We start from the raw sequence: 15,559 nt of genomic DNA, 5'->3' as shown, positions 1-15,559 counted from the left end.
CATTTATGGGTGCAAGGAAACCAAGCCAGTGTTGTGCTTGTTCAGTACAAGAAATATGTAGGGATTGAAGAAGAAAAAAGTTTCCTATTTAGCAAAAGAAAACAGGTAGTCCCAAACACTGCTGACAATTTTGCTGATTTGGATTTTTTTGATGGAAGTGAGGAAGAAGGGAGCAATAGAACTGGTGTCCAATATAAATACTTGGTTCTGATGATCAATCCAGTCACTGTAACAGCATGAGCTTTAGTTTAGGTATGGAGGTATATTAAGGTATAAACAACTGAGATTAAACACAAGTACAAAACTAGTTGTAAGGCTTTCTCCACGCAAAAGCAGGTGTAAATTCTGTGATATGGCTGATAATTATAGGGCACTAGGGAACAAGCACAGCAGCCAAAAAAGTCTTTTGATCTAGTCATTGTAAGGAAGAGAGAGAAACCTGGTCCAGATTGAAGTTTCTACTACTTTTCTCAGGGCTAGCACTTGATTTTCAGTGTTTTGCTCCAGCACAGGTTTAAGCATATGTGAAAAGCATCCTGAGTCTGCTTACCACGCAACTCCAGCAAGCAGAGTGTCAGCTATAAGCACACATCTCATGTAACCAACCATGGACAGAACATGCATTCAAGGCGCCAAAGCAACTTCAGCCTTGATAAGTGATAGTGGGTAAAGGGAAGCCGGAATGGGATCATTGCTGTATGCACACCCTAGGACAATGCACCAGGCAGTTTGCTGCTGTGATATACACTGGGTCTGGACCTAGAGAGAAGGTAGCTCTTTTGTGAGCCGATTTACTTAATGCTCTGTCTTCTGAAGAAAATTACCCCTGGAGAGACCAAATCTGCTCAGACCTGAACTGGCAAACATTTTGCACTCTGGCAATTCTATGAAAATATTATTCCCTATGTCATTTTATGCAAGACAAAAGCCAAGAATTACTAAATCACTGTTTGCATTAGCAATGTGGTCCAAAACCCACAATAACTTATTTCTGCTCCTTTCATAACTTGCTTTCTCCACAAGAGAAAATCCACCATATTCTCAAGTAGTATTTACTCAGGTAACTTCAATGGATTCAGTCTTTCTACCTGTCAATTGTCAAGTCCAGGCCGCACTGCTCTCGAAGCTGAGGAAGCAGTTCCTCTTTGGACTGCCGGACAGTCATTCCTTTAGCAAAAACCGCGTCTAGAAGAAACTTGCATGGCTGTGAACAGAAGTACAAGCTGATTAAGAGAAGGTTTTGAATAGTCTCGCTGTCATGTTCTGTGACCAGTCCCATCCACACAGCCAAATGACCATCAGAACTCTTTTCATAAGCAAGGCAAGCAACAAAGTAATTAAAATTAGGTTTAACTAATTTCTGTAGCAGTAACCCTTTGACCAGCCAAACATTCTGAATTTATGTCACTACAAAAATACTCTTGTGTCTGTGTTATTAGTTGCCCCTAATATTTTAATGCTCAAAACAATTGAAAGGAGAGTTTCAATTAAAATAAATCAGATGATAATAAAAATGCCACTTTTTTTGCTTAAGTGTTATCTTAAAGTTTACGACATTTAAAATTGTCTCCTACCCTTTAAAAAAAAAATGGAAAAGAAAAAGAGCAGGACTTAATGACTGGAAGTTATTGTTAAATTTATCTTACTCCCAGCTCTAGAAGTTCAGTTTCAGTCTCTTATGCTTATCTGTTATTAATATGTATTCTGCAGTTTGGTCTGGAAAAAATAAAATCAGAAATTAAGGTGTGTACAAAGCCAATTTCTAAAGACTACACTCTATGTAGTGAAATCACTTTCATATATTTTGTGTCATACAAGGTACAACAAGCACGTCAGATACAAGGAAGACAATTTTGTTTTCATCTTCTCTTATGCTGAGAGGACTATCACCCAGCTAGCCATTCTAATAAGCACTGTCAGCAGAGCATGAATGTGATAAATGGTATCAGTATGGTACTACTGAAACTGCAAACATGAGCAAACCTGGCTTCTTGTTCAGGAAGAATTCTACATGACTTACCTATGTTTAAGGAAAACAAAACAATTTTCATTTGTCTTCCATTTAAATTGCAAAAAGAGAGACATAAAAGATACTGTAGATGACATTACGATTGCATACTTGGAACAGAATAACCAGAAATAATCTCAAGTTCCCTTTCTAAATCCTGGAAAGCTTGCAGGAAAATGCAGAGACAAGAGGGACCTTCCCCACCACCACCCCAGATCTCAAAGAAAAAACAAGGCACATAAACATATTTTCAGTCTTGAAGTGCTGAACATCTTACCTCTGGCTCATTTACCAGAAGCTGATAAACTTTGACTCTGTATTCACCCTTTTTAAGGGCTCTTCCAAGTCTAATAGTTATCTAGAAAGCAAAAGCAGTATCTATCAGAACTGAAAAGCAGAATTACATTTTGTAACATTATCAAGACCAATGTCGACAATTTCACCTGGCAAGTTAACAAAAGGTTGTAAATTAAGTTCTTAAGTTTGTGTATATTGTAGTAATATATTTTAACGATTTAAAACAACTTCTGAATAACCTTATTGTCATCAGAAAATGATGAAAGTGTCTCATTCAGCCGGACACTCTCAAACTCTTGATTGCTGGCATAGACTCTAAAGACTTTGAAGTGAGAAGATGGAACTCCGACAAAAGGCTCCAATTGTTGCTTGAAGGCAGACAGTGTAATTCTTTTATCAACATGCACCATGAGCCCTAAACAAAAGCAGAGATTAAAAGTGGCATGAAATACCATGCTTTCAAAAAATAAGAAAAAAGAAGTCACTCTAGTATATTACCTCCATACACTGGCAAGTTATAATTTGCAGCAATCTGACAGTACTGCAAAGTCAGAGTTCTAGTTAATGATCACACTGACATTTGAGCTGAGGGTGTTACTGCAACCTTTAAGAACTTTGCTGAATTGTCTTCATGGGTAGATATTGCAAGAAGACAAAGCAGCTGCAAACAGTTTGATTTTGCATTCAGTGAAGTAGTGATGCAGTCAAGCAAAATATCTTCTCCACTCAGTAAGACAACATTTAGGAGAGAATCAGAAGGAATGTTTGCAGACAATCCATGTTTCCTCTGCCTCAAGCAAGAGAGAGAAGTGCTTCTGAGTTATGGTGGCCAGGCACATGCCACCCAAACTTTTTTTTCATCGTGGCTATCAGGATTAAAAAAATTTAGTTAACTCTGTGTTCTTGAAGGCCACAGAACATCACAAAGCAAACTCAAGTCAAATTAAAAGGACTTTTCCAGGAAATAAATTATTAGTTGAGGAAAAGCCTCTGGAAAGTGAATAGTTTCTTTACAAGTCATGTTTCTTAATAAACATAATTTGAACTACACAACAAGCTATGATGATATTGTTTTCTGACTCATTAGAATAAAAAAAACCCTTGCTACTTACAATTTAACTGAGCAAATTGAGTAATTTTAATTATAAACAACCTCATGTTGTCATAATAAAATCCATAAAAGCCTTCCCCTCAGGATAACCATTTATACAGCATACTATGAAAGCCTCAGAAGTACTGTAAACAAATAATTCTTGCATGCAACTAGTCCTACCAAAAAAAAAAAAAAAAATCAAAAAACAAACCCAACAAAGAAAGTGAAAAAGAAAATTAGTTCAATACTAGCTCCAAAGAAAGATTCTTTCAGGCTAAAGTATTTTTTAAAAAAACTCTAGCAGCTGCAATTACATTTCTGTGGTTTTTAACTGAAAATATTTGTTCAAAAAAGAGTCAGAAAAACAGACTTTTACTCTCTATCAATTATTACTATACCAGAATTTCTGGACTGGACTATTTATTTTATGTTCTGTTATTGTTTAATTACTCCTCTGTTAGTCACAAAACACATGCAGGTACTGAGCATTGTTTAAATGATTTCTGATAATATACCACTTACACTGAACTTGTTTGGACATTTTCACATCAGCCACACTCTTGATTGTACTCACTGTAGTTCAGCCAATGAAAAGCAACAGTCTACTGAATTAAATGCTCACTATCAAGTACAGTCCAAATATCTGTATCAAGTACAGTGAAATGACCAGGAGTTTCCTGGTTTGTTAATGCAAATGATAACAGCTACTGCTGTGAACCACAGTAAATAACTGCATTCTGAAACAGGTGAACCGTCCTCATGATCAGATGCAACTCTTTCCCTTTCACTAGAAGACAATTCAGCTTGCTCTTCAGAAAATACTTTCAGTACTAGGAAATAAAAGTATCACAGACATAGTAGTTTCTCATTGAAAGAAACAAAAACCCCACAAAACCCCCAAGCAAAACAAACTAAAGAGCAAGACACTGTTCAGATATACAGTCATACATTACAAGAGCAAAATTAGGCTAGATCCTTGCTGACTGCGACACCACATGCCATCTTTGTACTTTCACTGGGTTTGACAGGCCACCAAGTTTTTGATCCTGGCCTTAGCCTCCTTAAGACAGTGTAGGAATTAAATAGTAACAAAGTGTGCATTATTTTAAGGCACTTAAAGCATACATACATTTTTGCCCTTCTCCTGAACCTTCATCTGCCGCATAGGGTTCTGCCTTAAAATACATATATTGTGCTTCTCCTCTACTCTTTCCACTTTCGTCATATTCACTGTCTGTTCCAGAATCTTCTTCTGCTGTGTCCCACGTTTCTTTTTTCCCTTGATTTGCTTTTGAGCGCCTACTACTTGTGATACTGTGAGAATCAAGTCCATTGGCCAAAGGAAGTGGGGCATTGTCCACATTGCATAAAGTATCACTGCTATGACTGGAGCTGAGGATATCGCTGTCTACTGAACTTGTACTCCTGTCGTTATTTACATCTGAATCTGACCGTTCCTCAGACTGGAGATTTTCTGGATCAGAAATCTGAATTTGGTTTTCAAGTTCTCTGTTTTCTGCTGATGCTGAAGAGTCTATTTCATTTAAAGGCGATTCAATATTTTCAAAATCACTGGCTTCGGTGCTTTTGCTGCTGTCTCCGTTATCCCCCTCTTGCTGCTGCTGAAGGGACAAGCTTTTAAGCTTTTCAGTGCTTTCTTCCAGAATTGCCTCTACAGATTTCATATTACCTACAGGTCCTTTTATTCTTTCACAGGCTTCATCCAAGTTGCCTGTATCTCCACTAGACTTCTGATAAACTGTTCGTCTGAATTGAGGTCCAGGTGACTGCTCTGGTAATGAAACATACAGTCTGATTGTATTTGCATGGCGATCCAAAAGCTTCCATAAATGAGAATCTGTGTATGCCACATGACGATCTAAAGACTCTGAGCTTTCAATAAACACCTGAACAGAAAAGAACAATGGTTATTTTAGATAAAAGTAAAAGCAACAGGAGCAAACAGAGAGGACTGAGCACATATCAAAAATTATGTCACTATGAAGTATCTTTTATATAACAAAAAATTAAATACATGATTAGCAAAAGACAGACTAAAGAGTGTGTATTTCAGTAATTACATCATTTTCCCTTCATTTTATAAAGAAGTTAAGATTGGAGCAAACTGTAACCAGACTGACCAACTGCAGTAAACACTGAACTACATCACTTCATGTGCACCTTTCCCCTGTACACCAGCAGAGGGAGTACTGAGCCTCTTAGCTACAGCTTGTAAACTTTCCCATATAGCATCATAAATAAGAAATCTATAAATGCATATATGAATAAGCAATAGTACAAATTGGAACATAATTTCTCCTTTTCCTCTTCTCAAAGGCCACCGTGTTGTAGTGATGAAGTGAATGCAAAAGAACTCCAAGTGACCAAATAACAAAGCAATGCCATTGTTTTGCTTAGCTGTAAGCCAAAGCTTTCACTAATCTTTCTTCATCAAGCACAGGGTGTTCTTGAGGTTAAATTTCAGAGACGAGAATGTGCAAGATGTCCTAAATGATGAATAATGTATAAAGGGCAATGCTACAGATGTTATTTAATTACTCAGCTACTCTTTTTTTGTATTTTCCCTACACAACTATTATTTGAGACACTTATTAGAAGTCTTTTGGGAAAAAAATAATATTCATTTGGTTGAGGGCAATGTGGAAAGTAAAAATTACCGAGTTTAAGAAAAACCCACCAAAAGTTACTTTTAGTTTTGAGATACATTAATGCTGAGAGCAAGCACAGCTGTTCAGAAGCTTTAGAAAACAATTTAGTCAGGTTTCATACTAATAAGCCAACCTCTGTTCCCTAGAAAAGGTTGAATTTTAAAGATCTCTATCATGACATTGTTAACTTCACCATCGTTTGAACAACTGAGTATCACTCAGATGTCTAATTCTGAATCTGCTCTACCACATTATATACCCTTTGCTTCATATAGAGTTTACAGTATCAGCATCACAGTATTTGCTAGTTAAAAAACCACAAAGTGTGACTGTGATATGTTATGAACACTATATAGCTATCCATGCCTTTTACAACACAGTGCACAAATACATGAAATTAGCACATAAACACAAGCATGTACCTTGTTGCTTCTAAAAAAGCCTTCAGCTTTCAGCGTTTTGCTGGAGACGTTGAGAAGACGCAAGTCATTGTAGCAACGTTCTAATACTACTCGCATAGTTTCAGCAGGAAGGTTTGTAGCCTAAAATAAGACATTGGCAGGAACTAACATGCACATCACAGCTCATTTCAAACACTGGAATTGCATTTTTGAAGAGAGCAAAATGATTTATAAATTGCATAAGACATCACGGGAGAAAACCTCTTTTAACTTTTCAGTCCCAGTTCCTTTCTTCCATCCTTTATTATGTACCAATGTTAGGTCAGCAGACTAAAATGGTTTGGGTTTGCAGAGAACTGGTAAATGGTTAATGACTGGTAATAATAAAGAATTGGTTTGGCACTGATTGGCTATTCAGTGGGGAGGGTTCAGGTTACTAACTGAAAAGAACATGAACCTGACTTTTCAGCTTTCCAAAAGAAATGATCATTTCCTAAGTCAGCAAGCAATACGAACACAATGGCTAAAAGATTGTGCAGATCACTGCTTTTACCAGCAGTGAGCAGACAGACAGTCTAAGAGCTAACTCAGCCTTACTGGACATGACACAGTACAGATTTCAAAAGGTGCAGGCTCTCATTTTAAATTGTTACATATTTTCACAGTTTGAATAAATTAGAATTCCAATCCAAAATCCTTTATGACTGTAAATTACCTTTGAAATTAGATGTTTAAATTCTAAAACTGTTTGATTCAAGTAAGCTCGTACACTTATTGGAGGAGCAACAGACTCGGTCTTCAGATCAACTACATGAACTTTTACCATGACTTCTGCAGGGAAAAGAAAACAAAATTACATCTAGATAACAGAGAATTCAACAGGGAAAGAAAATACAAGATATGCTTGTCTGATGTACTGAACAAAGGACTGAAATACACACAAACAGTACTGAATTTAAAAAAGCAGACCAATTTCAGCATCTCATTTTCATATCAATTTTAATGCCAAAAAGGCAAAACCATTCCAAATTTTAGTGTATCTTAGAAGTGTTTCAATTAAAAACAAGATGGCAACACAGCACAGCACGTAGTTCTTAATACTGGGTTTGCAAAATTCACTACAAAGTTTTACTTTCAAAGATCATAATAAAGTTCAGTATTTTACAAGTTTTGTTTTCAAGCCATCACACAAAGTATTTTTTTAATCTGTCCTTTTCCATATGTAAATACATGTCTTACCACCAGGTTTATAGCACTGGAAAATTTGGTCAGGTCTCCTTGTTTCCAACAGCAAGTCAAACATGTAGGTTGATTTGACACCTCCAAGTAATAAACCCATTGGTGTATCCTCTTCTCCTTCATAAGATCGCTCCAAGTAGTCATGAAACTCATCGTATTTGACAAGACGACAACAGTCCAAAGGAACGGCCTCTTCTAAATCCATTAGCTAAATCATACACACAACATTCCCCCCCCAAAAAACACCCCAAAATTTAATAATGGCTTATTTCTGAATTTAGTTTTTCACTTGTTAAACTAGCAATCTCTCAGTATGTGCATCCAGCAATCCTTAGAATTAACAAATTTCAAAACCACATCCATGTACCATAGATATTATATACACATGCAGGCATCAAGCATTATGTCTTCAAAATCAAAAGAGAAGCTTATACCAAAACACAGAGAAAAGCAAAGTGTGAGAAGTATGTAGCACACAAAGACAGGTCCTGGAAATATGCTCAGAGGAATACATTGCCTATCAACTACACCAAATAGCACCTTAGAGGCCTAAGGAAGTCCACTAATTATCTCCTGTGCATCTTACTTTTTACTACAATTCAGATACAAGCATCCAGAACTCTTCCAATTTACTAACTCTATGAGTAGTCTAACAGCAGCTCTCACTGTTTGAATTTAAAATAAGGGTATTTAAAATCATGCCACCTTTTAAAAAGGCAGGCTATATCATTCCAGAAGTCATCCTACAGTTACCAACAGAAAATGCAGTCTGTAACACCCAACTCTAATATCTCTTAAGAAAAGCCACGTAACTGCTAAACAAACCTCTAAAAACCAACAACAAATAAACTCCAAATAGCTGCCAATCCCCCACAAACACTCCCACAGCATTAGAAATTTAAAAACTGAAGACTGACAACAGCAAAGATGACACCTAACAATTAAACAATTCTGTTATAAATAGCATACCTTGTAAGCTATTTCCACAGCTTCCTTCAGTGTCCTGTCTTTATGAACTTCTAATTTGTTCTCCATCATTATTTGTTTTGTAGGATGCATGCAGAACAATTTAATCTGCAAAATAGCAAAGGAAGAAAGATGATTCTGAAAGTATTTACAAACACAATGCTATAATGAAACAACTTAATACAGAATGCATGTTTAGCACTACTCTAGCTATACGACAGGTTCTTTTCAGCTGGTGAGGATGGAAAACCAAGGCACAACAGACAGGACTGGCATGCATACACCTGTAGCTGTATCTTTTTTTCAAGTGAGGGTACAACATCTACAACTAGAACATCTTTAAATAGTAGAAAGCGTGAAAATCCTCCAACCCAAAATGCTCACAGGAACAATGAACGTGGATGTCTTTTTCCACACAAAGAGCTAGGTATTTTGCAACTACAGAGAACCTTCTGGTTTTAATATCAAGTTCCCATAGAAGACATGAACTCAGCAAAAATCTCTGGTGAGTACATCCAACCAACGCCTCTGCTGCATACAGGCTTCCAATAGTTGTACAACTAATTTAAAAAAAGGTATTAATACAAATACATTTATCACAAAAGAGTCCTTGTACTGGAATAAAAAATTACTATTTATTGTAGAAACACTTCTCACTGGAAATGCATCATTACTTTATTCAGAAGAAATTCTAACCTTACAAGTGTTGCGTTCAATTTCACGTTGCCTTTTCTCTTGTTCTTCCAATTCTCTCTCTTTCTGTACCAATTGTTTGATATGCTCTGGATACTCATTTGCTTCAAGGAATTCTGCCAGCAAAAACAAAGGTATAGTTTAAAATAATTGATTTTTCCACTGAAAAAATATTGACACAATATTGGTTTTTATTGCTCTTAAGACTCATTATGTACTGTTAAAACAGCCTTTTATCCACAAATGGATAAAGTATCTACTTTGGATTCTTTTAGTTTAAAAACAAAGAATGTATTTTTGTAACTGTACTGTCCCCTGTAGCATTAATTCTAAGAAACAAAAAGAAGCTGACTTTGTGAGATAGGGAGGGGGAAAATGTAAGTGTTTCCTCAAAGAAAATGCCATTGTTCAACTAGTTTCTTTATGAAGAAAACCGCAGAGAAGTAGAGCAACAGAAAAGAGCATGTCTGAAAGTACTCTCTGTATAATGAAATATCTTGCTGCTAAAAAAATGAGGGAATGAAGTTCTTTTCACTTGCTTTTGAAAGCTTATTTGGCTTCTCACCTGCTCAAGCTATTAAAGAAACCGTGTACTTTAGTTCATTGCAAGTTCTGACAACTGAATACACATCCTCAACTCTATCTTAGAACAATCTATACTCTCTAACTTCAACCAGGCTACAAACTGTTTATTATTCAAATTAGTAAGAGAGAAAACTTTTGTGAGGACTTTCTAATGAACAATAGTTGCTTTAGCTTACCCTAAAAACACCAATACCACCATCCTGACAAAAATTTTGTATTCCTATCTAAACCATTCCACTTTGCAATAGAATCTGGCTAGTTAGAACTGCAAAACATACTTACTTGCATTTCTTGTTGGATCCTTCAGTCTATAAATCAGCATGTATGCATTCGTGGAGCTGGTGAAGAAAAGAACAGTTACCTGAATTTGTCAGACAGAATAACAACACCGACTTCAAAAGCTGGTTTTGTTTATTTTTGTTGATGTTTTGGTGGGGTTTGTGTTTGTTTGCTTTGTGTTTTGTTGCTGTTTGCTTTTCAGTAGAGACCTATGTCATATATCTTAGCAATACACTAACCAGGAAGGATGTAAAAAAAAAACCCTGCATTTTTTTAATGGCTAATAATTTTAAACCAACACTTTAACACATGCATCTTGGCTATTTATTTGATTGCACTAAACACCACAAGAAAGAAAAAAATAGTATTACAGTACTACTAACCTAGCAAAAGCACTGGAGTAATAGCCTCTGCTTCCAGAAGATCCACCATATGTTTTCTTAATATCTTCCTGAGTTATCTAACAGAAAATCAATTTAAGGATTATTTGAGAAACTTGTACTGATTAAGATACATTTATTCTCATCAGAAAAAATGGCTTCACACAATTAACACACAATATTAGTAATTCAAATTTTATTATGAATCTATGTGATGACTGCAAAAATCCCCATCTGTTTCGAAGTGATCTGCTTCTTGATTTTAGTGAAAGTAAGCAGAATTTGTTGGGTTTTTTTTTGTTTGTTTGCTTTTTAAGTAGGAACTTCTTAGAAAAACAAAATGAGGGTTTTTGATTGCAGTAATACTTATGGCTACACGTAACACCTGAAATGGGTCAGGACACGTTTAACAGCACAATATGAATTGCACTTCTCTAAGCAAGTATAGAAAGCAAAATACTAAATCCAAACTGGTCAGCACATGAATGAAGAATTCTTCATGAACCATCCCCATTCACCACTGAGAAGAAACACTTCTCCCCCTTGAGGCACAAAATCTCATACAAAAATAAATACACACCCCTCCCAGAAATCAGTTAAACTAATGACCAACAGATATGTGTATCGCAGGACATTAGGATGAAGAGATGAAATTAAACAAAAGCTTGAAATGCCTGTGCTTTACCATTGCAGGTATAAGTGCACCAGTGCAGCTTTATATGAATTAGAACTTACTGATTCATCTATGAGGACACAAGATAACTAAAAATACTATTTTTACCTTGCTAACATGTTGGTCGTTAAAGCTGTACCACTGGTCATCACTAAAAGATTTTATACAGGCATAATAATGGCCACCAGCAGCACTTCCAGAATGAACCATAACAGAAAAGAGCTCATACAATAAAGAACTCTGAAGAGAGAGAGAAAAAAAAAAAAAGCATGGCATATGTTAAGAAAAGGTAAAATGTACAAAGTTTTAAAACAGTGACCTAAACCATTCTATGATTCTAATTACACAAACCCAAATGCATGAAATTAGTATGTTTGAAAACAGATATGTATAACAGAAATGCAATAACTGCGATAACCAAAAAAATCAGAGCTCTGATATGCTACGTATGAAGTGAAGAGAAATTTCATCTTCCACTGCTGGGAAGAAAGAAAGAGAAGACCAAACAATTTTAAAAAAAGTTTCTGGGATTTCTTTCAGCTGGCTTAATTCATCACTGTTGCCTCTTGTATAATCTCTCAACTGGTGCAAACTCAGTCTGAATAGTGGGGCCAGCAGGAGAAGGCAAGCGATCCTGTCCCTGTACTTGGCACCTTGAGGCTGCACCTTGAATACTTTCTGCCTCTCAGGATGACTGCTGTCCCAGATCAACTTGCTGCTTGATTCCTTTGTATTAACTGAAGATAACTGAATGCATATTTAATGCTCAGGCCTATGGCCTTACCTATTATTTTATAAAGACAAGAAATTGATCGATTAGACCATTCCAATCTTCCACTAAGCTTCAAGATATTTTTGTAGCTGAAGCTGGTGGGCCTTTGACAGCTGGCCTCATTGCAAAACCACTGCTCACAACAGAAAACTGTCTTCAATTTGAGGGTCTAATGTCACAAAGTTATCTGGGAATTCCCAGTTTGACAAGCTAGGAAGAGCTTTATTCTCAGGTGATCCCTAAATCAAGTTGCATGCTTCTCTTTGCTAGAGTATCAACTTTTGGAATTTGAAAAAAATAAACAAATAACATCACAAACCAACTTGCCTCCCCCACCAAAAAAAGCCCCAGCCACCACAGATATAGCCCTATTCCAGCTTCTTGCACACTGTCCTGGAGTCCTGTACCCCTAAATTCCTCTCCTGCCGTGACTTCGGGGGAGAGGGAAAGCCGCCTGGTTCCCCCCCACCTCGCCTGCCCTACGGGCGTGAAAGGGGTGAGCAAAAGGGTCCTGCCCGCAGGAGGAGTGCCCCGTGCAGTGCCCGCGCTGGGTTCAGACTGGGGTTGGCTGTGCGCTTTCGCGCCTAAGGTGTGGGAATTCTGCCCTTTGTCTAGCGAGGGCATAAACTGGGGGGCTTCCCGCCTTTGGGGGTCCCCGCCTTGGATTTCGTCCTTGCCTGGACGTTCGTGTCTGCCTGAGACTTCTCCCCCCACTCGCCTGGTGCTCTGCTTCAAAGGATTGCCTCACCCATAGAGACCTTTTGTAAGAGCTGAATACCTCTTAATGATCCACCTGCGACTGCTGAAAAAGGGAACGACAGAGGCGGACCGCAGGAGGAAGCCTGACCGTGAGTTATTTTGGCTCAGCTTTATTAGTAAGAAAAACGCTATAATTTAATAGCTAAAGCCTTTTCCAACTTCTGACTTCCACAATAGTCAGATTATTGATGGTATCCCTGTAGATAATTCTCAAGCAACTCAATCTGCTAATTAAACTAAATTAATCTTTGTATATATAGTTTTGGGGGCAGGTTTTTGGGAAAATAAAATAACTATTTTTGTATAAAAATTCCCGACTTGGCCACACATTAATTCCTGCCTCCACAACACACACCCGGGCCCTACTCACTACAGGGACAGAATAAGCAGAAAGCCTTGCTGTTGTGCGATAGTGTTCAGCAAGACTGAACACACTGGTGTGAGCTGTAAACACTATTTTCAATCACAAAACCAAAACAGGCACCATACATTCATGAAGAAAGTCCATCCCAACTAGACCCAGTGTAACTTTTTTTTCCTAAACATACCTTTTCACTGCCAGCTTTAGAAAGCCTTTCTGCTGCACTATTGCTTTCAAGGCAGATTCCTTCATCAACGCCATCATCATTAGAAAAATCATTGCTCATTTGATCACTGTGACAACTGCCTTCATTTTCAGCTCCGCTATCAGTGCAACTCTCAGTCTGAGGAGACTTCTTAAAAACAAGACATACATACTAATATTATACAGTACTTACAAGTTACACAGCACAAGAAGTAACAATGTTTGTGAAATAAAAATTCTCATCTACAAAACAAGGAAGTTCCTCAAGAACATAGAGACCTCTGCAACTCACCATCAAGTCTAGACTTGTTTCTGTTAGAAACTCTTCAGTCCATCTGTTATATCAGTATTTTCTGGTCTAGTATGCAACTGAATGGCAATTACGTGGTTTCATACTTGACAAGGTTATATCTGTTACTAGCTTATTGCATTTACTAGTCAACTTGAAGTCCAATTTCCGGTAACATCTTCTACTGTAACATTGTCTTGTTATTCAGAGCTGATTTGACTTGAAATACTTTAATCCCCTGTCAAACATTTTTTCCATTTCCTTTCAACTCTGGATAGAGGCCAGACAGTAAGACTGGGGAGTGCTCTATTAGCTTAAAAACACGATGTCAACAGCAGGAACGTGATTCATTTAGCAAAAAGTCAGTATATCCACCACTTACCTGATACTCTTTCCTGTGGATCATTCTTTTGATTTTCTGATAGCTTAACTTTGTCTCATGTTCTCTCAGATCAATCTTCACTCTCCTTTTGCCCCACCCCAGTAACACTTTGAGAAATAGCAAACATGCTTCCTCATCAATGTCATAAAAACTCACACAGACAGAATTCAAAACTTCCATCTAAAACACTGCCATGGCTAAAGAACTTTTTATGCAGATGAAAAATGTTAAAAATGGGTTTCTTTGACCAATAAACTTTCCTAGTAAGAAACTTCTGGAAAGTTAGAGTTTTCTCTGAAACCAAACACTTTACCTCATCTTCAACATCAATGAAGACACTCATGTCTAACTCCTCAGGAAAGGTCATACGATCATTGAGTTTAATTCTGTGCATAGTGGTATAATCGAAGTCAAATCTCTTCAGCTGTAATGTCAGCAGATATGGAAAATGCAGGAACCGCAGACCCTAAAGGAAGTAAAGACAAGATTACAGCACAGTTGTCAGAATTGGTGTTGCACAAAAGTAATTTTCATAAATCATTTGGACAGTCTTTACCTTCCTTGCATCACATTTCTTCTTACATCGTTCACAAAAGTACTGATTGGGGCCATCAAGTATCTCAGGCTGAATAAAAGCATGCAGTGCTTCTTCCTAATAATAAAAAGATGTTACCTGATTTTTAAAGAATGTTCACTATGGGGACATAAGTCAGAACAATATGCTTACAAGGAGACTAAACACACAGAAGTTACTTCAATTAGTTGTACAACCAGAAGTTGACGGATCTAAACTTTAATAGTCACAGACTCAGGAAAATGTGAAGAGGAACCAGCCTTTCTACCCAGCCCACAGTAAATATAGTCAATCCACAATTACCACTACCTAAATTTCATTCAGTATTTGATGGATCCAAATTATCTTTGTTTTGATAACCATAGAATATAAAGTTATGAGAATATAAAATTCCTGTTGTCTTGCACTTCACATGTAGTCATGCGTATTCAGTCAGCTGTTGCAAAAATGCCAGCTAAGACAATAAAACACTATTTCAGGGGCAAGAAAAAAGTTGCAATTCATGCATAAAGGGGAACATGAATAAGTAGGAATATGCAAATGACATGACATAAGTGATTACATAATGCTTATGTAAACTCATGTGATGTGCAATTTAACAAGAAAATATAGCATAAATTTTAAATGTGGAAAAGAGGTGATCCTTTAGACTCCCCAGAACTGAATTAAGTATTATTACATTAGTCTTGTGGTTTCACTGCTTACCACAAATATCAAGCTTTGCTTTGAAAAACCCAACTAAAACTCCCGAGAACTCTGTTATTTTTGAGCTACATGAATACCCATGTACTTTTCAATAGGGAATATTACTGCTTCTCCAGCTTACTCATTTCTGTATCCTCTGTTTTTCCTCCACATAATCATTATATTAAAGTTCTGCTGATTACAGTGTTTCTTAATACAATTCCTACTCTAATGCAGTTCATAATTTTCTT

The 15,559-nt window shown here is 36.9% G+C and overlaps 1 protein-coding gene across 7 annotated transcripts in view; it reads right to left on the bottom strand.

Moving 5' to 3' along the window:
* USP47 (ubiquitin specific peptidase 47) overlaps positions 1–15,559 on the bottom strand; it is a 47,624-nt gene that overhangs the window by 4,631 nt on the left and 27,434 nt on the right. For 5 of the 7 annotated variants that reach the window (XM_064163751.1, XM_064163752.1, XM_064163756.1 and 2 more), the window contains 15 exons: positions 14,607–14,702; positions 14,364–14,516; positions 13,363–13,530; positions 11,392–11,523; positions 10,614–10,690; positions 10,234–10,289; positions 9,370–9,482; positions 8,677–8,781; positions 7,708–7,915; positions 7,184–7,299; positions 6,490–6,609; positions 4,528–5,305; positions 2,545–2,720; positions 2,286–2,366; positions 1,089–1,204 (listed from right to left, as the gene is read on the bottom strand). In XM_064163751.1, the coding sequence (XP_064019821.1) occupies positions 1,089–1,204; positions 2,286–2,366; positions 2,545–2,720; positions 4,528–5,305; positions 6,490–6,609; positions 7,184–7,299; positions 7,708–7,915; positions 8,677–8,781; positions 9,370–9,482; positions 10,234–10,289; positions 10,614–10,690; positions 11,392–11,523; positions 13,363–13,530; positions 14,364–14,516; positions 14,607–14,702 (2,495 nt within the window). The remainder of the gene's footprint in view (positions 1–1,088; positions 1,205–2,285; positions 2,367–2,544; positions 2,721–4,527; positions 5,306–6,489; positions 6,610–7,183; positions 7,300–7,707; positions 7,916–8,676; positions 8,782–9,369; positions 9,483–10,233; positions 10,290–10,613; positions 10,691–11,391; positions 11,524–13,362; positions 13,531–14,363; positions 14,517–14,606; positions 14,703–15,559) is intronic. The other 2 variants (XM_064163753.1, XM_064163755.1) reach the window with 2 other exon arrangements.

The sequence above is a fragment of the Pogoniulus pusillus genome, chromosome 24, assembly GCF_015220805.1.
Source record: "Pogoniulus pusillus isolate bPogPus1 chromosome 24, bPogPus1.pri, whole genome shotgun sequence".
NCBI classification, from domain to species: Eukaryota; Metazoa; Chordata; class Aves; order Piciformes; family Lybiidae; genus Pogoniulus; species Pogoniulus pusillus.
The sequence above is the reverse complement of the archived record's forward strand: the minus strand, read 5'-3'. Positions and strand labels throughout refer to the sequence as shown.